The 21905-nt window shown below is 41.8% G+C and overlaps 1 protein-coding gene across 3 annotated transcripts in view; it reads left to right on the forward strand.

Moving 5' to 3' along the window:
* Positions 1-18094, forward strand: part of FBXO38 (F-box protein 38) — a 95079-nt gene extending 76985 nt beyond the window's left edge. For all 3 annotated transcript variants that reach the window (XM_088475770.1, XM_088475768.1, XM_088475769.1), the window contains exons 19-22: positions 4274-4419; positions 15368-15471; positions 16593-16706; positions 16850-18094. In XM_088475770.1, the coding sequence (XP_088331896.1) occupies positions 4274-4419; positions 15368-15471; positions 16593-16706; positions 16850-17028 (543 nt within the window). In that variant the 3' untranslated portion in view covers positions 17029-18094. The remainder of the gene's footprint in view (positions 1-4273; positions 4420-15367; positions 15472-16592; positions 16707-16849) is intronic.
* Positions 18095-21905: the final 3811 nt, after the last annotated feature.

Genomic DNA, 21905 nt, shown 5'->3' on the forward strand with positions numbered 1-21905 from the left:
ATATTAGTAGCTTTATTTAAATGTTGCAATTTAGAATTCAGCTAACATGTCTACCCCTACCAGCTCTAAGATGTTTATTTACTAAGTGTCATGTTCTAAAACCTGGCGCTTCTGATCGTGTATATGCCTGATGGCAATGATTTTACTAGCAAAAGATGGGTAGTAAAAGCATTGCCTTTTTAAATTTTGGGCATAAATCCGATCGGAAGTGCCTTGTCTCAGAACCTGTCACTTAGTAAATAAACCCCTAAATCTGTCATTTTATTCAAATCTCCACCTTGAAAAGCACAACATGTTTTGTTAGGATGCAATAAAGCAACCACAGTCTGGACTTAATCAGTATTCTAAATGAGCCCTCTAAAAGACATGCCTGACACAGCACCCAAACACATTAATGCTTCTGTGCAAATTCTCCACAGAAACCACACCCTGCAATAAGATCTGCACATTTCAGTTCAGAACTTTGCAATTACCTCATAAACCAGATATATTTCTTGAAACCATGTAACCTAAAGAATGTTTTCTAAGCTTTTATACTCTTTACTACATTGTTGCACCTTTGCTTCAAAACTGTACTTTTGACATAAATCTATAAAAATCCTACATACCAAATGGAAAATCTATGAAATACAAAACCATAGATGTGATGAATGTAGATATGCACCATATATGTCCAGCTTTGCACGCATATGCCATTCACGCTGGCACATAATTTGGGGTTGGACTGTTGTAAAAATGTTGCTGGTGGATACATTTTATTGAGAACCTTGTATGGGTTAGTGGGTTATTTAGCATTTGGGATGGTTGTCTTATGTGGAATGATGAGGTACAGTATGTATTTGGACACTTGTTTGTTACCTAATAAAGTTGTCGTTATCGTGTAGACATAGGGGCACATGGATCAGTAACTAGATATAGGTTGCTGTCCAATAGAATGTGCAGTATATTTGCATATTAACTTTTTTCTAATTATGAAGACCCACCAGCAGTAGGTAACCTTACTGTTACTCAAAAGTAATAATACTCCTACCTTTGTAGTTACCCAGTGCATTCTAGAGGATTTACAACTCTTCTGTACGAGATGTGCATCTGCTTCATGTTTTTGTTTTCCCCCTCATAACTTTGATCGCAGCGGTCATGTAAGAATCCTTCTTAGAGATCCAAATCTCTGCCGTGAGTGATGATGGAGAAAACAGAAGCTGATGCAAGGTTCACTGACAGAAGTAGTGCATATGGTGCTGGTGTAAGTCGTCTTTCCTCTTTAGTTCTTCATGGCAGCCCTTACAATGGGTTAGCTTCTTTTCCAGGTATGTAGAGACAGGTAGTTTTCTAAATCACCCCTTGTGATGGTATATATGGGATTTCCTCCTCTTCAGTGTTTCCTGTCTCAAACACCAGTACAATGCTGTTGAACCATGGATGGGCTGGATACCTGGAAACTCCTATCTGCTTCTGCTAGTACCAAATTCACTTTGTGTGTGCTATCTTGCACACAATTTTATTTAAACGCTGAGGATGGTTCGACTGGAGCTTAATTAGGAACTGGATGGAGAGAGTTAGGGTTTTGTATTCCAATTACTCCTGCACAGAATACTTTGGTCAGTTTATGGAATCCTCAGTTGTCGCTCCCAGTTCACTCCCCTTTGCATTAGCCGGTATTTCAGGAGAATACTATGGTAAATAGTAAACAAGTTGTGACCTAACCTGAAGAGATAAGGAAATTAAAGAAAAGACTGATGGTGTTCCAGTGGAAATGACCTGAAGGGGTGATCCAACAAAGACAGCTGCTAGCTTGGATAGGGAATCTGAAGTTATCTTCAGCATTATAGTTTGCAGACAAGGAAATGCGAAGGTACCAAGAGTCTTCTCACAGCACAAAATCATGAGGGCAGGAAGAAGAGACACAGGATGAGAAATCTCAAGGAAGAGACAGGTTTTCCATTATTAACCAAACAAGAGAGTTTTCTAGTAGTACAGAAAAGTTTCTGAGTGCCTATACTTATTGGACCGTACTAGTGATGATGAACTAGTGTGTTTTCAGGACATGTTTAAATCCCTGCAGGCTGGTAGACATTCTGGTAGGTACAGGGGAGTGAGTTCCAGAGCGGGGGACCAGCACAGGAGAAGTCTTCAATGTGGGAAGTGGAAATCAGGGAGGAGGCAAAGCGGCAGTCAGAGGAAGAGCAGAGAGTTTGTGAGTCAGTGTGGATTGAGATTATTTTATATACGTAGGAGGGGAGAATTAGGTGCTTTGAAAGTGAGGCATAGAAGCTCTGGCTTCTATGATATAGCTCTACAAAAAAGCAGGCTAGGACTCTAGCCATACTTTTTCTAGCCATTAACAGATGGATACATGATCGTCTACCGATTCTCAGTTTGGTAGATGTGTTAAACGGACCAGGGATTCCCACCTGACCATCTACAATTTTGATGGAATTTTACATGAAGGTTGGCATATAGGTCAGACTAACTTTGGGAAAAATGTTAGTTCACAATATGCAATAGTAGCAAAACTATGGCCTTCAAGGTGGGGGTGGGTGCAACTGTCACAGACTGCAGGACACAATCAGCAGGGGAGGGCGATCTTCAAAATTGATCCACTTGACATGAAATGACCCATACGTGTTCTCCAGAAAGCCACTTTAATAATTGTATGATTATGCAGCATATGTGACTCGGTTTTTTATTGCCCTGTTGTTTTGCTTGGATACAGCCCATTGCAAGGGCTGCCATGTAATATTGAATCCGAAAATAAGTATTTTAAAGAAAAGGATTTATCAGTGAATTTAATATTTTTTTTTAAATATATATTTTGGTATGCGGGGTTCATTCATGCAGATGAATCTGACAGTAACTGAAAGCAAATAATGTGAGACTCGTGTCATCTATTGTCAAGTTTTTTAAATGTTAGTCCTTATTTTGTTGGCACTGTAAGGGTTACATTTATTTGCTCTGCAAATATTCTACTATTTTAATGCTAATTTAGCCTCAGGTTGTCCCATTGGTGTCCTTGTAAATTTAAATGGATTGTGACATAACTTGAGTATGGGGCCTAAATGTCCTTGTTTTCTAACTGAATCTGTTTGGTGGCATACTTAGTAAATAGGTTACGTTGTCATTCATAAAGGTTCAGTGCACACAATGACTCTCATCACTATGTGTAGACAACAAGTCAAATTACTGTATGCAACATTTGCCTTGTATGGCGAACACAATTCCAAGCTTCCTTCATCAATAATCTGCCATAGAAATGCAAGGGGCCCTTCTCAGTCTTACCCGCTAATGTAGGGCAAAAGCAAGACACTGAAGAAATCAACCAATAATATAAATATGATATTCGTTACAGGCAAAATATGTTATCTTAACTGGTGATCAGGTATTATGGCAGCCATTATTATGATTGAAGTGGATGATACATTTAATTGTGGTTTTCATTGCAAAGCTAAAATTGTTCCAGGAGGAAAACATGTAAGCCCCAAGAACAATTTGCTATATTCAAATATTTTTTTCATTGTAGTGTTCAGACTATAAAGTAATTTTAATTAAAATGAAAAGTTTGTTGTACAAGTTCTTTTAAAATATGTAAAATGGTCTTGTCGATTTCTTTAATGAGACGTTATCTGTTCATGTCGCACAATATTGGTGATGGATGTAATTTTGCCTAGTTATCCCTTCTTACCTTTTGGTTATAACAGATTGGTCAATTGGCAATTCAGAACACCAGCGATTGTTTCCATTAGACTAAACAGTGTTCTTGTAGCAGAGGAATGCATTAGAAATAATTTACTGCTGTCATCCTCCAAACGTGAGAATTTCACATAAATTTGAATTAATTGAAAGTGAGATGGAGACTGACATTATTCGCTCTAGGAACCAGTATGCTGTATTTTTAATAGAATAGGGAATTAATACTAAACTTTACACAGTTCACTGCGACACCTGTCAGATCATCAACCGTTATGTTTGTAGTGTTTGTGTATGTGTTGTGTCACTGTGCACTGCTCAATGAAGGTACCAGAAAATTACATTTGACTGAAACAAATGGGTAATTTTATTTTTCCATTAAAATGAAACGATACGGTGCAAATCCAAGGAGTATAAACTTTTACTTCTGCAGTAAGGTCTTTAATAAGCAGAACTGTGGTGAAAGCTGCTTTAGAATTGCTCTGTCATATGGAAATCTGTAACTGAAGCTGTGAGTGTGCTGTCAGTGAAGCAGAACTTTTATTGTTCATTTTTTTATTTTTTTTGCATTATCTTTCTTTCCAAATAGGTGGACACACTGACTTTAGAAAGAAAGATATTCAGTGGACCATACCCTTATCACATGTGCATCATACATGAATTTAGCAACCCGCCTAATGTTAGAAATAAAGTGCGCGTCCGAAGTTGGATGGACACCATAGCAAACGTCAATCAGTAAGTATCTCCAACCATGTTCTGCTCTCATTTCACTGTGAACGATTAGTACTCCATCCAGAGAGATGGAATGTTCTGTGGTCCTAATTTCCTCTTCCACTGCCCCGAGTGTTGGTGGTGTGGGGGGGAGAATGCTCCTGTTGTAGAGCTTCAATACAGTCATACTGTATAAACTGTTGCTCATTTAATAGTTGGACAAATGTGTTTATGTAATTCTCGGCTCGCTAGGTCCCGTGAGACCCTGCTAGCGGAGCGAGTCTTTTTTTTTTTTCTGCGACAATGTGACTAAGTCACAATTTGATGCGACTAGGACGGGCAAGCAGACACTGCTGATTAATTTGATAAGAAACACTTATTACTATGCGGCTGAGTCTCTGAATCTGTATACGAAGTGCTACAGGTAGCGGCCGCAGCTTTTTTTCCATTGTGCTTCATATACAGACTCAGTACAGGCTGTTTGTGAGTCCTAGTCACATCGCATTGCGACTTAGACGCATTTTCGGTAAGAAAAAAAAAAAGATGCCCAACGCTAGCAGTGTAGCACAGGACCAGGCAAGTCACGCTGCATGGCGTATTGATATAACCAAATTACCTCAATTATAATATTCTGTTATAATAATGTACTAGATACAAACTAGTGGAGTGTACCTAGCACTTACCTGTACTGCTATATTTGCATTTTAGGCACTCCACAAACCCATTGTGATTAGGTTATTTTATTTAGTCGTGTAAAATTGGATCAGTATGTTTTGTCGACTGTTAGAATGTCAACATGGTCATAATGACGACATGCTGACAATCCTCTGTACGGCTGTTCGGGTGGTAGCGGAGGTAGGTACCCTAAGTTGGCGGATGGCTATCGTTCTGAGGATTGCGGCTTATTTTCAGAAAACTGCTGTTGCTGCGGTAAGTATGTCCCTAATCCTAAACCTAACTTTAGGATTATGAACATGTCGTCATTTTGCATAAGTTGACATGTTATCTCGTCGACATTGTTGAAATGGTGACAGCTAACAGTTGACGTGAGTGTCAACATTTTGACAGTCAACGTGCTGATCGCATCCCGTGTAAAATGCTTTTGACTCAATGTGCCATGTACTTATTAATATAAGAAGTGAAATTGTTGTTTCTCTTTCATCCACTGGGGGTCACTGAACCATAGGAAATAGAACCTCCTTTAGGACATTCACACTACATATATTTCCATTTTCTACAATTCCTTTTTATACCTTCTCATCCTGCAGAGGATTTCAATTATTAAGGTGTCCTCAATACAACGAGAGAGATGTATAAAACCTACTAAACACTGGAAAACCGAACCAGTGGAGAAGATTCCCATAGCAACCAATCAGCTTCTACCTATTATTTTATAGAATACACTAGATAAATTATAGTTAAAAGCTGATTGGCTGCTATTTGCTTTTTAGAAGGTTTGATACATTTCCGCCAAGGTGTTTTTGACTCGGCAGCCTGTATCTATTGTATGAGTTAACCACTGCAGTGGTCACGTGGGCCAGTCATCCTTGCATGGTTGTCTACAATTTGCAGCAGTCTGAGGAGGTGCAGTAACAGTACCACCATCTGCAACACTGTTTCCGACAGTTTGATGTTTCCCGGGAGACTCCTTCACTGCAGACAGAAGTAGTGACCAAAAGCCTTGTATTGTTACCATGACATTGGAGAACTGCAACAGTGCTAGACCGAGCGCAAGATAAGTGCTGCATCCGTCTGTGCTAACAATAAGCTGTTTAATGGTTAAAATGTGGTGGGAAACGGTGGTCCGCTTCTGGTTGACACCTTGGACCTGCCAGTCTGGCTATGCTTGTGAGGTCAGTTTAAAACCAGGCACAGTCGTGGCCCAAGGGGGCCATTCTCCATTGTAATGGCTTCTGACATGCTGCACCCTTCACCCTGAGTGATTTCAGCTCTCTACTAAAAACAATCTAAAGCAAGCATTGTGTCCCAGCTCTCCTCCTCTGTGCCCATGAATGCGGGGTACTACACCTGGATAGTTAGTCTGAAAATATGCTGCTTACTAGAAACAAAATGCTGGTGCTTTCCTTTCCTCCTTCTGAGCAATTAGATGAACTGTTCTGCGAGAGACACTTTATTTCTGCATGTATACTGATGATGTGATACCTGCTTCACTGCCCCATATTATGCACTTTGTATCTATTTTTTTCCCCACCTCTTTTTTCTGTCATATTCAACTGTTCAGATGGGGTTATGCTCTGCAAAGGCTGCCCCACACTAGGCATGGTGACTGCTTATTTGCTGGGCTTTGCGAGGCTTAGGCTCTGCAAAGGCTGCCCCACACTAGGCATGGTGACTGCTTATTTGCTGGGCTTTGCGAGGCTTAGGCTGTGCAAAGGCTTCCCCACACTAGGCATGGTGACTGCTTATTTGCTGGGCTTTGCGAGGCTTAGGCTGTGCAAAGGCTTCCCCACACTAGGCATGGTGACTGCTGACTTGTGTGGCTTTGGAAGGAGGAACAGACTTTAAGTAGCATATAATTCCTCCTAATTTCGGCTATTTGTTAAAAATTATTTTAAACCAAGCACTGTGCCAGAAGTACAAAAGTACTTAAAGCTGAGGTGGATTACATTTAGTGTTGTGTTATTCTTTACAAATCATGAGTTCATTTGTATCTGTCAATATCTGGTTAAATGCTGTTCCATATCTGCCCTTTTTGGCTTTGGTTGTTTTTTGTATTTTGTTTTTTTTATTTAACTACCCTGTCGTGTTTGGGGAGAACAAGGGCTTTATCTGTGTGTTTTAAAATAAAATAATGAGAACTCAACCCTGGGCTTCTGTGGGAGACCTCAAAGTCGGTCTTATGAGGTCATATTATCAGCTACATGGTCAAACGTAAACACTAGGTGGGAATAACCGTGCTTCCTTACTTGTCTCTGTTACCCAAACTTTTAATGACTATACTTTAGATCCCTTCCCCAATAAGTTGGGCTGTTACAAACAGGCCTGTCTATGGTTAGAGGATTTCCTTTTTCAACAAATTTTTAATACATAGCTTAGAAATTTCCACTCATAAATACTATAGATGGGGTAACAAGGCCAGACATTTTTTAGCCACTATAGCAAGTCACGGAAATCCTCCACCCTGCCACTTAGTCACCTGTTACCAATTTTCAAGCCATTTTGTCTCTATTTAACACTTATTATTCTTCACTATATACCCCCCCCCCTTTTCCCCAGTCAATGGATCCTGAAGAACAGGGGATTTTATTAGATGAAGCCGAATGCCTAAACTCACTCAAGACCAACGTTACATGCTGGAAATTACTGACCAGGAACTTTGAGATATTATAAAATCCTTGCCTAGCCATAAGGCCTCCAGTCCAGATGGCTACTCGGGAGAGTATTATAAAATCTTACAAGATGATCTTTCCCCGCTCTTCCTGGATTTCTTTCAGGACATTCACTGAAATGCCCTTTCGATCTTTTAATGCTTCTCACACAATTCTTCTGCCCAAGCCGGAGAAGGACCCCCTCTTCCTTAGTTCTTATCGTCCCATTACATTACTGAATATTGATTTTAAGCTTCTCCCTAACATTATGGCAACTCTTCTACAGACAATTTTACCCACTATTTTGACTAAACACCAATTAGGATTTGTGGCAGGTAGACTGGTATTTGTGCAGCTTTGGCCATAATTTTCTCTAACCCAAAGACACTCGCGCTGTAAACATGCTCCTCAGCCTTGATACACACAAGGCATTTGATACAATTCTCTGGCCCCATATCTTTGAGGTTCTCTGCCATAGTGATTTTGCCACAGACTTTGGCTGCTTCGCTTTTTTACCATTCTCCCTCTACATCTTTGTTGATCAATGGTATATGTGGTATGCCCTTAGAGTTGGGTCGGGGCACCTTTCAAGGTTGCCCTCTGTCTCCTCTCCACTTCAATTTTGCACTTGATCCCCTTCATGCTTGCGCAAGGCCATCTCCCTCTATTATAATTTCTTATGCAAGGATTTTGCTCATGACTTGGTCAGTCAGGGGATGCGCCAATAGTTGACACAATTCCCAACCCTTTCTATCATTAATTTGGTTCAGGGACTTTTGAGATCACGCACACTACTGACTAACACATGTAACAAACTGTTTTTGAATGTGCATCATAGGACTTATCTGTTCCCTCGCAGACAGTTTAGAATGGGTCTCTCCGACTGTCATGTTAGCCCCAGACGCAACAAGGAGGAGGCCGACCTCTATCCCAGTATTTGGGAATGTCGTGATCCAAAGCTTTTGGAGGAGGGTAAGGTGGGAAGCTGAGACCCACTTGGTCAATTATGTGTCATTTTATCCAGAGAGCTATTCTAAGCATTTTTCCAAGCAGGAGGAGACTATTGCTTGCCATAAGTGCTGCGGCACCAAAGAGCGTATCTGTATACCTCAATACAATCTCAAACTTATCACAGTATGCGACCAACCCAATGGTATGAAACCCAAAATCTCTTGGTTGATCCTCCTATCACGCTGCCTGATGGGTGAGCACTGGACACCTCTCAATTAATTGCACTTGTATTTGAGTATTGTATATTTACACAAGATTTGAGCTCCATTAATCCCTCTATATTGTACATGTCCTATATTTGACTGGGTCTTAACTACTGCCGTCCTTTTGTTCTCGGATAATGAGCGCCTTTGGAAACGCGCTACGTATTGTTTTTCTATTACCTGTGCATGCTGATTGTTATGTTTGATTCCTGCACATATACGTTATGTTTTCAATGGTGTTTCTGCTTCAATGTAAAAATAAAAAAAAAATAATAATCATGAGATCTCTTGCATCATAGTACATTCAGCCAAAGCACTTAGCAACATAACAAAATAAGTTGATTTAGTGTCATCCTAAGTAGAAAAGTAAAATTTAGAGAGGATTCCAGAGAGCTGCTCTAGGCTTTATTGTGGAAATGTCAGAGTTTGGTCCTCAGTAGGGCCTAAATCTTAGTGCTCCTCCCTAGAAGGTACAGAGTCAGTGATGTATGGAAATATGCTTTTTAAGAGGAAGAGAAAAATCTCTTCATTTTGTGTTTCTAAACAATTACAATAATTACTCTGCAATGCATGGACCAAACAATCTTCTGTATCAGCTTGCACACAGATTGCAGATCCATTAAACCGTTGTGTTGTAGTTGCATCAAACCTAAGTGGAAATTCTTTAGATGTGTCCTCACTTACTGGTTGTCCATACGCCATACGGTACGTGACGTCCAGCAGGACTGGGTCGCTCCGAGAGAAGTAGCGCAGCCATATCTTAAAATTTTGTGTCTCGGACGCATCACAGATGTTACGAGAAACCACTCGCAGTGCACCAGAGACGCTGCTACTTTAACCACTCATGAACTGTACATTGGGTAAGCTAGCAATGTAGTTTTGACGCTTCTATATGTTATTAAATTATGCAAATAAAAATTACAATTTGAGAAAAAAAAGTGATAGGGGGCTATTTGGCACAAGTACAACTGAAACATCAGTAAAAAAATGACACATCTCTAGTTATTGTCCACTGCTAAAATCACTTATATTCCTATTCTTATACAGTAGTGTATGAGTATGGTATGGATAGATAATTTTTATGTTGATTATGTAGCAGCTGGTGCTTCTTGAGTTCCAGTTTGGTCTCTGCTTGGAACATTAATGCAGTGGAAAAGTGCTCAGAGCAACTCATAGAAGGCTTGCAGGAGGACAGATTATAGTAAACTGGCTTGGTCATGTGACTCTGTGTAATTATCCCAGTGCCATTAGAATATGGGGACAAGTGTGTACTGAAACATTTTGTTGGTTCAAAAACTAAAACCAATGTATTTGATCCATTAGAGACAGACACAATCATTGTGATTTGTCATCAGTGGCATGAATAGGACAGGTAGAATTTTTAGGAGGTTTATTTGCATGCTTCAGGGTCTGCGCTGATTTATTTTGGATGTGGTGACAGCTTCACATGTGGATACAAATATATTATGGTCATGTCTGTTCTCCTTAGACACAGAAAGGTGATTATTATCCCTAATCTAATCTCTTCATCAAAGTAGTACCTCTGACTTTGCACTGCCAGGAGTTGGCACAGAAACTAAAGTCCTTGGATTATCATTCAGCCAGTTTTCTACTCAGAGCATGGTCTCTCTGATAATGTTCTCAAATTTTTGGGGTTATTTTTTGTTAATATAAGGATTCTGTCAGACAACATCACAGAGGCTTTTATCAATCATCACAGAGACACCAAAAGCTTTCTTTCAATGAAGTCAAATTTGTTGGGTAGAACAAAATGGCATTGACCGTGTCAAACCAGGGTCGACAAAGGGAGGCCGACTAGTTTGTCAGGCAAGTCCCTCACCCCGAGCATGTTTCAGTCTCTTTCCTGTTAGCATGCTGGCTCCTGTTTAGATAACAGGCTAAAATTGAGTTCCTTGAAGGTCCAGATTTCTGTTTTCTTCCAAAGGAGGGTGGCACTCCTACCTGACCTTTTGCATCCAGTCTTGTGTCCTCTGTGTAGCTTAAATTTATTTTTGACAGTATTACAACAACTTCTCTTTGCACCACTGATAACAGCAAAATTAATTTTTTTCCCCATGGAAAATGTTTTTCGATTGGACATTTCCACGGCCTGAAGGGTGTCAGAACTGGAGCCTCTGTCTTGCAAATCTGATTTTTCACGAGGATAGGGCGTTTCTTATGTGATTTTTCATGAGGATAGCGCTGCGGAATATGTGTGCGCTATATAAATAACTGGTAATACATAAATAAAATAAAGGTGCTGCAACTTAGTCAGCATACACATCCGTAGGTGAAGCTTGTAAATTTCTCATGGTCCAGTGTCCCCCAGTTGATGAGTGAGAAAATGGGATTGTTATATTGGAGAGAAATCCTATTCTTTGAATGCAGTGGGAGACACTGAGCTTGTTCTAGTTCTGTTAAAAGGTTTCCTAGGTTAACTGTTTTATCAGGAATGAAGAGGTTTCTCTCTGTCTTTGTTTCTATACTGTGGGACTCAGTTAGAAATATAGGGCCTGATTCATTAAGGATCTCTATTGCGATCGCAGCTCCGTAATCGCACGCAGGTCTGCTGCGAAAATATGTTAATGATTGCAATTGCAATGCCGTCGCACTACCATCATAGAGATACCCACTGCCTCCCACTATCTCACATCTGTAATACCTTGCAAACATCCATAAACATCGGTAACATCTAGTACCATCAGCCCCTCACGCAGAATTACAGCAGTACTGACCTTACTTAGTAATTGCTAACCTCGTAGCACGCAATAAGTACACAAGCTGCATATGCAATCGTACAATAAGAAATGAGGTGCAAAAGTGCTGCCAATACATACAACTCAACCACTATGATAAAGTGGTAATAGTATTTAATACATAATCTAAAAAATTACAATACAATAGTAAGATCATAAGGATAAAATGCAGTCACATTTATATTATCATATATTAAATATTCTACACAGAATTGGCATATAAGCTTATAGCTAGGAATCAGCTTAGAATGAGTACAATGGCACAGAAACCAGCTGGAAATAATGTGTATCTCGTATAGCTACAGGGTACCTCCTAATGGCTATATTGAGAATACAAAGTATCCAGTGAACTAAAAGTCAAGTATTATTAGCCAATGCCTGCAAGGTGAAAAAATGTAACTGTCCACTACTGCCAATACTAGTAGTAACGTGGATATGTAGTGATTTCTCACACACCGAATACTGGAGGTATTCTAACAAGTATAGGCAATATATGTCATTCATACACAGATCAAATCACCAACCGTAAGATGGCAGATCGGTTTGCTGTAATAAATACGTTCTCTGGCAATGCAGTGGGATCACTGCTCCTGCCAGCTGTGATGTGGCTGTGTACGTCAGCCTCACATTCTGTCTCTCCGCCGGCTCTGCTGTGGACAGCCGCGCTTGTAGAGCCGTGGCCTGGCAGCTTGTTGCAACGTGTTATACACTGTGCCAGTAATTTCAATGATGTGACCAATATCCGGCAGCGTGGTCCGTCCTTATAGCCGCACTGGTATCACTGTTAGCCGTGGCCCGGCGGCTTAGTGTAGCATGTAATTGCAGTGAACTTGTAACTTGGATGGCATAGTCACTATCCGGCAATGTACCACGTCCTTAATACAGAATCTCCAGTATAGCAGGTAGTTTGCTGGAGATTCCTTACTAAGAACGTGGCAGTAATCACGGTGAGTGACAAAATATGTGGGTCCCAGGGACCCTCCACTTTAAAAAAAAAATAAAAAAAAAATGGGGTCCTACCTGACCATTTTTGGGTCCCATCATAATTTATGCTTTAGATATCCCCAAATGCCTCTCAGACCTCCCCTAACCCCTTACAAATGATGTCACACAGCCATGCCCAGCCTTTACACATTATTCCGCACATTAATGCCCTTTACACATTATGCCGCACAGCAGTTCCTGGTCTTTACACATTATGCCGCACAGTAATGCCCAGTCTTTACACATTTTGCCACACAGCCATGCCTGGCTTTTAAACATTATGCCGCACATTAATGCCCGGTCATTACACATTATGCCATGCAGTAATACCCCTTATAAATGATGCCACACAGTAATGCCCCCTATGTAGCCCGGGCCTTGTGTCCACCTATATACCCACAGGCCTATTGTCTGAATTTATCCCACTGGCCTAGTGCCCGAAAACCCTGGTGGTCTAGGGAAGGGCTAAATAACGGTGGCCCAAGGTCGCCTACCGGTACAGTGGAAGAGGCTGCGGGGGGAAGCTTCGTTAGCTCTTTTTTTTCCACCCCCACAGTCCTCTTCAGTCCTCGGCTTCATTCTTCTGCCGCTGGCCCATCCTGGCCAGCGACGCCGTCTCTTCCTTTTTTCCTCCTTGATCACGCCGTTTTCTGGCCTCTTGCGCGGCCACCGGAACTGTTGCCGCGACGCTCTTCTCTTCGGGAGGTCTTCACTCCTCCCCTCCACTGCCGTACTGAAGTTTCCTGCTCAGCGGCATCTAATTCAAGATGCCGTAAGTGGGCGGGGCTATGACGCGACGAGCCATGATTGGCTCGTCTCATCTGCCTTCTATTGGCTGCTGGACCGCGAGCCGTGTTTGGCTCGCGGCCACTGCCAAACAGCCACCGCTTCTTGGCTTCCGGGTAGCGAGCTCCGCTTAGCTTGCACCCGGAGCCAAGATTCTCCTGCCGCCACTTTACCGCCGACGCTGGTGGAAGGGACCAGGCGGTCCCTTCACCAGGTACCCGCCGCGGTGGCTTACCTGGCGCTGGGAACAAACACACTGTCCCAGCGCTGGGCACAGATGCTGTGCCGATGCTGGGATCATTCACTTGATCCCAGCACAGCTTTCCCCACAGCTGCCAATGAGAGTCTATCTGACTATCATTGGCTGCTATATCAGACTGCGTTGTCTTTCTCAGGGGGACACGCTGTGCTGCAGCCAGCTGTCAGGGATTGGCCACAGCACAGCGCGTCCCCGGGGACCTGGCTACTTTTTAAAAGTGAGTCCCCATTGCTCAATATCGGGTAAAATACGCGCTATAGCGTGTATTTGCGAACACTGTGTGGTACATTGGGACCTTCTTTTGCTGAATAATAAATGCACCCTGTGCCACCTTTACCAGGCCCCTGTGCTCTCAGTACTGCCTTTAGCCTGCCCCTCCCTGTGACTTGCTTTATCCCACTCCTCCCCGCTCAGAGCACACTTTTGTGTGTCTCCTGTGGCCAGCCCAGGTGGGAGGTCATACTAACCGATGTCAGTAGTTGTCCTGCCCCTGGCTGCCGAGATGAGCGGACATGGCATGCGTTACCCCCAGCAGTCATACACAGCACACTTAGCTGCCAAATCTCTGTCTCATTGTCTCACGCACTACTGTTGTCAGTGTGTGTCATTCAAAAGTTGTGAGACTGGCGGTATCAGAGTCTTTGATGCTGTCCGCCAGGATCATGGTGACGTGAGTCTTTATGTGGGCCGAAGTCACCTGGACGGCAGAGCTGGATTATCATTTCATGGGCCACTAGGCAAGTCATAGACCTGAGGCCCTTCCACCTTTGATACCGCCCCTGTAAACTAACCCGTCCTGCCCCAGTCTACCTGTGCCTCTATCTGTACCCCCTTGTTTCTTTGTGTACCTCTATATGTACTCTCTATGTGCCTCTAACTGTACAACCTTGTGCCTCTATCTGTGCCCCCTTTTGCTTCTCTATGCCTCTATGGGATGTGTAGTTCTACAACAGCTGGGGAGCCGCTTATTGCCCACAACTACCGTAATGCCTCTCTGTTCCCTCTTATCCTACTGCATGCCTCTATCTGTACTGTTAGTTTTCCCTTTCTGCAGTACCCTTTCCTTATTTCACCCTCTCTATGTTCTATCCTGGCCATTGTGTCCCCCCCTGCCGAATTCCCTGCTGTCTCTTCATTTCAGCTTCCCCTTAGCTTTGGTCTAATTACCTGCTCCAGTAGTGCAGCAGCAACCAGGGCCTCTTTAGTGTCCTCTCCTCCGGTCTGTCCTGAATCTGCGAATCATCCGGGTCTCCCAACGCTGACCTCCCACTAGTCAGTATCCGGCGAGGGTACAAGTGCCTTGCCCCACCCTCTCTGGGGTGCGGTATTTCATATCAATTCCCTCTGCGCCGCTTGATATCTCAGACTCTACAGTGGAAGCTATTACATGATCCACATTTGCTGGCGTACGGCAACCACCACTGCCCAGAGCACCTGCGCCGGGTGCTCCACTTCTCTATCCCCGATTGCAACACACAAGAAAGTGTTTTGTTTTTTTCCTTTCAAACTATCAGGTTATACTTTGTTTGGTATATGTAAATCCTAAACTGAAATGTGTTGCTGCAGCTTGTTATCCTTTTTGTTTTTTCACCAGTAATATGTTTTCTTTTTCTTTATTATCTGTTCTTCTTCTTTTTTCTGTAGAGAGTTAATTAAATATGAATTCTTTCCTGAAGCCACTAGAACAGAAGAAGATGCAAAAAAATTTACAAAGTATCCTTGGGGTCGGGACATTTACACTCTTGAAGGTAGGCTGCTTGTACAGTGTTTAATCACTTAACTGCAAATTTATGTAATTTTTTACCAAATAGCCCTCAATTTTTTAGTGTCATTCATATTTTAAAAATTAAGTGCATATTGGGTGTCTCACCACCCCCCCCCCCCTCCACCACCTTGTGTCCGTAGCCCGCCCACCTCCCCCTCTCCATCTCCACTAGCATTAATCCCACCCACTAGTGGTATTAGATTCCCAGTTGTGTAACCCCACCCCCTACTCCCCAATGAACTGTTATTTAACTAATTTAAAATCCCTCCATGTCCCAGTGCCAAAGTTCTTCAATGAGGCATCACGTTCCCATTCAGTGCCATTAGAGCCCTGTGATTATTACACACACACACGCACCCCCATGAGGCATTACTCCGCCCCCACCACCACTTGCAGAGCGCAGCAGAGCTTGTTTCATGGGGAACTGATGATCAGTCTCCACTGCTGCTGCTGATCTCTGCACTTGCAAAGATCATCCAAATAGTGCTTTGGGGAGAACTAGCTATTGTAGATGGCAGCGCCGATAATGATGTGCCACTGTCATTTACCACCCAACCCCACATTAATACATGGAGAAGAAGCGGTATCAGTGCACATAACGTGCGCTGATACCACTAAACCCCCATATCATCAGTTCATACTGTACATCTCCCCATTTGTTTCTGAATCAAACCATGTTCAATGTTTGGCATGGTATGGTACAGATAGGAGTTGGAAATACATTTATTGTTTTTGCATTTAGAGCAAATACTTTTTTGAAGTGTGCCAAGGCCAGCATCTGTGTCTACTACCGCAGTTTCACTGGCCCCGGCAGCGTGAATACACAGGACATATTAAGTAACCCGTGAGTTACTCAGATGGCCGATGTTCATGCAAATGATACGATACAGCATCTTCAATGCTGCAGTGGATCAGTGAAGTCGGCAGGAGGCGTCTTTGTACACAAGAAGCCTCCTGTGACATTAGCATATTATTGCACAGCTGCTGCGTACAAAGACGCAGCGCCTGTGCAGTAGCGTCCATCTCTGGATCAGGCCCTGAATTTGAAAAGATGAAGGTTTGAACTTCAAATTTGAGTTATTTGTGCCCTCATTGTTCCTCCAGGGGTTGTGGATGGTGCTCCATATTCCATGATCACAGACTTTCCATGGCTGCGCTCACTCAGAACTGCCGAACCAAATAGCTATGCAAGATATGACTTTGAAGATGATGAGAAAAGTAAGTTAATACATTGATCAATTAATTAGCTGATGCTTCTGTATCCCTCCATAAGTGTTTTTTGTGACTACTGTTGACATGCACTCTCCAGAGAGCCATATTGTTATTAAACATAATATACTATCTTTTCCTTTTTTCACCAGCTACCATATATGCACCTAGGAGAAAAGGCCAGCTTTCAGCTGACATTTGCATGGAGACTATTGGTGAGGAGATCTCAGAGCTGCGACAGATGAAAAAGGGGGTGTTCCAGCGAGTTGTAGCCATATTTATCCATTACTGTGATGTTAATGGGGAACCTGTGGAAGATGACTACATATAGGAAGAAAATGATCACAATTATTGTGTGCATTTGATCTCCTCTAGCTGTTTAGGCTGGAGGCACGGCAAGAAAGGGTTTGATCCTAATGATAATTAACATCATTTAACATTGGATCCCTTTGTCGCAAACTAGCCACCCAGATAAAGGTCAGGCAGTCATCGTTTTGAAGACCAGCAAAGACAAGAGTACACTAAGGCAGCTCAACAACCTCTTGTCCTTCATTTTCCCACTGACATTACGTCTTCCTATACGCTTGGTTACAATGTTAGTGCTGTTTTGAATAGGGCAGTGATTCAGTTTACAAAACATTTAAAATTTACTTTGCTACCATAATTTAAAAATGATAGTACCCATAGTCTTCATACATATGCAGTTCCCTTAACCATCTGGCTACCTACAGTAATTTTCATAATGAAATGTATATTGTATGATATCTATATTCTATAGCATTCTAGCTATGACATAAAACAACGGCGATTCTTCATTACATTCTAGTTACCGATAATAAATAGGCTTTCAGTTTATAATGACGGTAAACTATTAAGAGCTCATCAGGCAATGTCACGTGAAAATATATTGATTAAGATCAGGAAGACTGTGTAAGTATCTTAGTGGCTATGCTGAATGGATTCAGTGAGCCATTTAATAGATGTGGTGAATAACTGAGGGCTGAGGCCTTAAGATAGTGTCCAGTTTGTAAAATATTATTGGTCTTAAGTAACACACATACTAGTGAACATTTAGTTTTTTATAGTTGCCAGCGAAGAAGGATGTGTACAAATATGTCACCATTTGGGGCGTATCAGTACTGATAGTCCGATGGGTCACAGGTTTATTTGTTAAATGCAAAACAGACTATTTAAGCTTTTTTTTTTTTTTTAGTTATAAACTATTGTTTGCACTGAACTGAAGTGGCCATTTGCACGGCAAATCAGATGTAAAGGGGGACTGAAAAAAAGTTTGTATTTTTTTGTATGTTTTTCTAATTGCAGAGCAGATTGTAAAATGTGTCGCAGATGCTTTCTCTGGATTTTTAACTTTACCTTCTACATGCTCCCTAAAATAAAACAGCATTGAGTAAAAACTCATTGAACTGTTAACTGTGTTCTTGTGTTTTAATCCTGAATCTTCTATAAATATATATATATATGTATATATATATATATATATATATATATATAAAGATATATACAGGAACAGGACGGCACTCAGGCTTGTTATATCCAAATAAAGCAGACACTTCAACTGCGTGATTACTTGTCAACGTTTCAGAGCGTTGCTCTTTTATCAAGACACATAAAAAACAAGAACAGGGTACATACCTTTATAGACAAAACACCCATCGTGCAAACCTCCGTTGGCACGGCTCCCTGTGAACCCGATGACGTCATCAGCCCGCGACGCCAGCTGGCAGCGTCTCCATAGGTCCCAGGGAAGCCTGCCGATCACGTGACCCATCACTTTGGTTACTAAAAACAAACAATTACATTGCTAGATGCTCTACTAACGGCATGAGATTATTTCTATCTATTAAACCAATAGTACATTCTATCCATATTATTAATTACATCAATCTAGAATCTCATTCATTGACAACTGAAATGGTGAAATAATACAACTATCTAGTATCTGACTGTAAAATCTGTATCAGTAACGCAATCATGTACAGGTCTCCATCTATACTAAGTGATTACAACTCCATCATGGTAATTAGTAATGGACACCATTCTAACCTATATATACTGTATACAAAAAAACACAGACAGAAAAAACAGACTTGAACATGAAAACTAGAGCAGTGTATGCGATAAATTAATGTTGCTAGTGTGCAACTGAATAATTACAACTCCATCCATGGTAATTAGCAATGGACACTGTTCTAACCTATATATACTGTATACCAAAATACAGACCGAAAAAACAGACTTAAACATGAAAACTAGAGCAGTGTATGCGATAGATTACTGTAGCTAATCTGCAACCACATCAGGTGAATAAATTACCTTACTGAACGCATTATTAATCACAGGATCCTATGATAATAGATATAAAAATCTAAACTACTCAATACCATGTTCATACAAAACAGGAAAAAGAAAGTTGCTCATTCAATCCATAGGGTTGGACCGTGTTTAATGTGTAGATCCATCTTGTCTCTCGCTGTAATAATAGACGTCCACAATGAGCTTCTAGATTGATGTAATTAATAATATGGATAGAATGTACTATTGGTTTAATAGAGAAATAATCTCATGCCGTTAGTAGAGCATCTAGCAATGTAATTGTTTGTTTTTAGTAACCAAAGTGATGGGTCACGTGATCGGCAGGCTTCCCTGGGACCTATGGAGACGCTGCCAGCTGGCGTCGCGGGCTGATGACGTCATCGGGTTCACAGGGAGCCGTGCCGACGGAGGTTTGCACGATGGGTGTTTTGTCTATAAAGGTATGTACCCTGTTCTTGTTTTTTATGTGTCTTGATAAAAGAGCAACGCTCTGAAACGTTGACAAGTAATCACGCAGTTGAAGTGTCTGCTTTATTTGGATATAACAAGCCTGAGTGCCGTCCTGTTCCTGTATATATCTTTATTGTTACTGGGGAAGGGCACCTGGCAACGCTGTGGAATTTGTCTGTGGAGTTCCGAACATATGCAATCCATATATATATATATATATATATATATATATATATATATATATATATATATATATATCTGTAATTTTAAGGATTTTTGGGATTGTTTTTCTAAGATTTAGTCACTTGTTACACACACACACACACACACACACGTATAAATATATATGTATATCATGTGTTGAAGGTCATATAAGACAGGTCAATGTTCCCATAGTAATGGGTTCCGTGAGTTCATGAGTAACTATTAAACATCATATTTGTAAACTTTCAGTGGTCCTAAATGTAGCAGATCAAATTAACTTTTTATTACACCTAATGTAGGCAAGATAAGTGTACAAGTTACAGCGCTCCGGAGTCCCAATAACTGGCCAAATTCTGACTTTCTCAAATGATATGGAATCATGACAAGAATAATCCAGAAGAGACAAAGAAAAATGCAGACAATAGTGTAAATCAGCAAAATATTAATATAACCCAGTTATCAGACAGAATAATTGGAAAATTATGTGATTCCTTCAGAAGGTATGAAGAGGTGCTTAAGATGGAGATTAGAGTCCACTTCACATCCTTCTGAATTCAATGCATGTAAAAAAAAAACTTAAGGAGCCGGATTCAGTACCGATCGCAGCTGCGAATTCACACGGAATGCAGCTGCGAAAATATATTAATGCTTGCCAAGCTTAGCCGGCATAAAGACGCCCACTGCTGCTTTCTCATATCCGTCCAGTGTCGCTCTTCTGCGTAGACATCGACGCACATTGGCCAGACACGCTGCATTTACACCAGGTTTGACCAGCCATAGAAACTGTAAGTCTACACGCAATCGGTGAACTCTCATGCTGCGTATGCAATCGCAGTGGCTAATTTATGCATGCCTTCTTCTGACCACACCCCGGTCACCAACCCCAAACGCTGACAGCCTGTCACTCACTTTGCACTCACTTTGCAATGAATTCCTCTGTGCATCCGTAGATGCAGTGCGATCGCTGCGCACGCGCTGTGTGGCTTATACTCAAAATAATCACTCGATGTGCGTCCATCATCACACTTGTGTATGCTACTAAATCAGGTCCTAGGTACAACGTTTTTTTCTTCCCTCCATCTGTTATGTATGAAATTATTTTTTTTAATATACAATTACTAGCAACCCTCCCCTGCTTCCAACGGGAGCAATTTCATCTTGCCACAGCTCCCTACATATCACTACAGCCTCCTGCTTCTCACTACTGCCCCCTGCATTTCATCACAGCATCCTATATTTCACCACAGCACATTGCGTCTCACCTCAACCCCCTGCTTGTCACCAACGTCACCACAACCCCCCCCCCCTACTGGTGCCCTGCAGCTGGCTGGTGCCCTGCCACTAGAATGTGCTGAGAAGAGCAGGAGGATCATGGATGAGAGAATTGTATTGCAGCTACCGTAAGCGCTATCAGCAATAATGTCTCCGGGACTTGCGCACCTGTGCATATTTCAACAGTTTCCATGCACACCCCTCCCCGGCTGCCGAACATGGTGATGAGCAATATTCTCTTTGCACAATGTACCCTGTATTTCCTGGTCTTCGTGTTGATCTTCCTCGCGTGGTGCTCCTGTCCGAGAACAAAGCTGCATTCCATGGGAGGTGCCTCCTGTTCACCGTGGGCGTGTGGCTGAGCAGGAACATAATGCTGGAAAGGGAGCACTTCATGTAGGAGTGGGGGCTGGAGTCAGCCTGCAGGTTCAGCGTAGGATGGACATCGGAATCCGATGGTTGCTAATCGATAGTAGTGTTTTTACCATTTGATGGTTGCGGTCCAATCTTTGCCTCCATCAAATCTTTCTATTGTGTTCCAATTGTTGTTTTTTTTTTTCATTCCTGATAGCTATGCCTCCCCTGGCTCCTTTCTGTCTACTGTGCCTGCATCAGAGCACCTTCATGGGTTCGTTGGAGGTTGTCTCTCACTCTCTGTCTGCCTCAGACGTGACCCTGCTCAGCCCCTCACTCCCTCCCCTCTCTAAAACAGGGAACATTGTTATCTCTATTTGGCTAATAGGGCAGTATTCAGTTTGAGGCGAAAACCCAATGACGTCATTTTTGCCTGTTCTAATTATCCCCGTATTCAATTTCAAAGACTATTCGCCGGTGTGAAAAGTCTTTATAAAAAAAAATGGGGATAACTTTTCTCCACACAATAGGTGACGAAAAAAAGTGCAGAATTGGGGTTATGGGGTGCAGGCTTAAAAAAAAATAGCCTGCACC

Source organism: Taudactylus pleione, unplaced genomic scaffold, assembly GCF_031769625.1.
Source record: "Taudactylus pleione unplaced genomic scaffold, aTauple2 ptg000178l, whole genome shotgun sequence".
Lineage (NCBI taxonomy): Eukaryota > Metazoa > Chordata > Amphibia > Anura > Myobatrachidae > Taudactylus > Taudactylus pleione.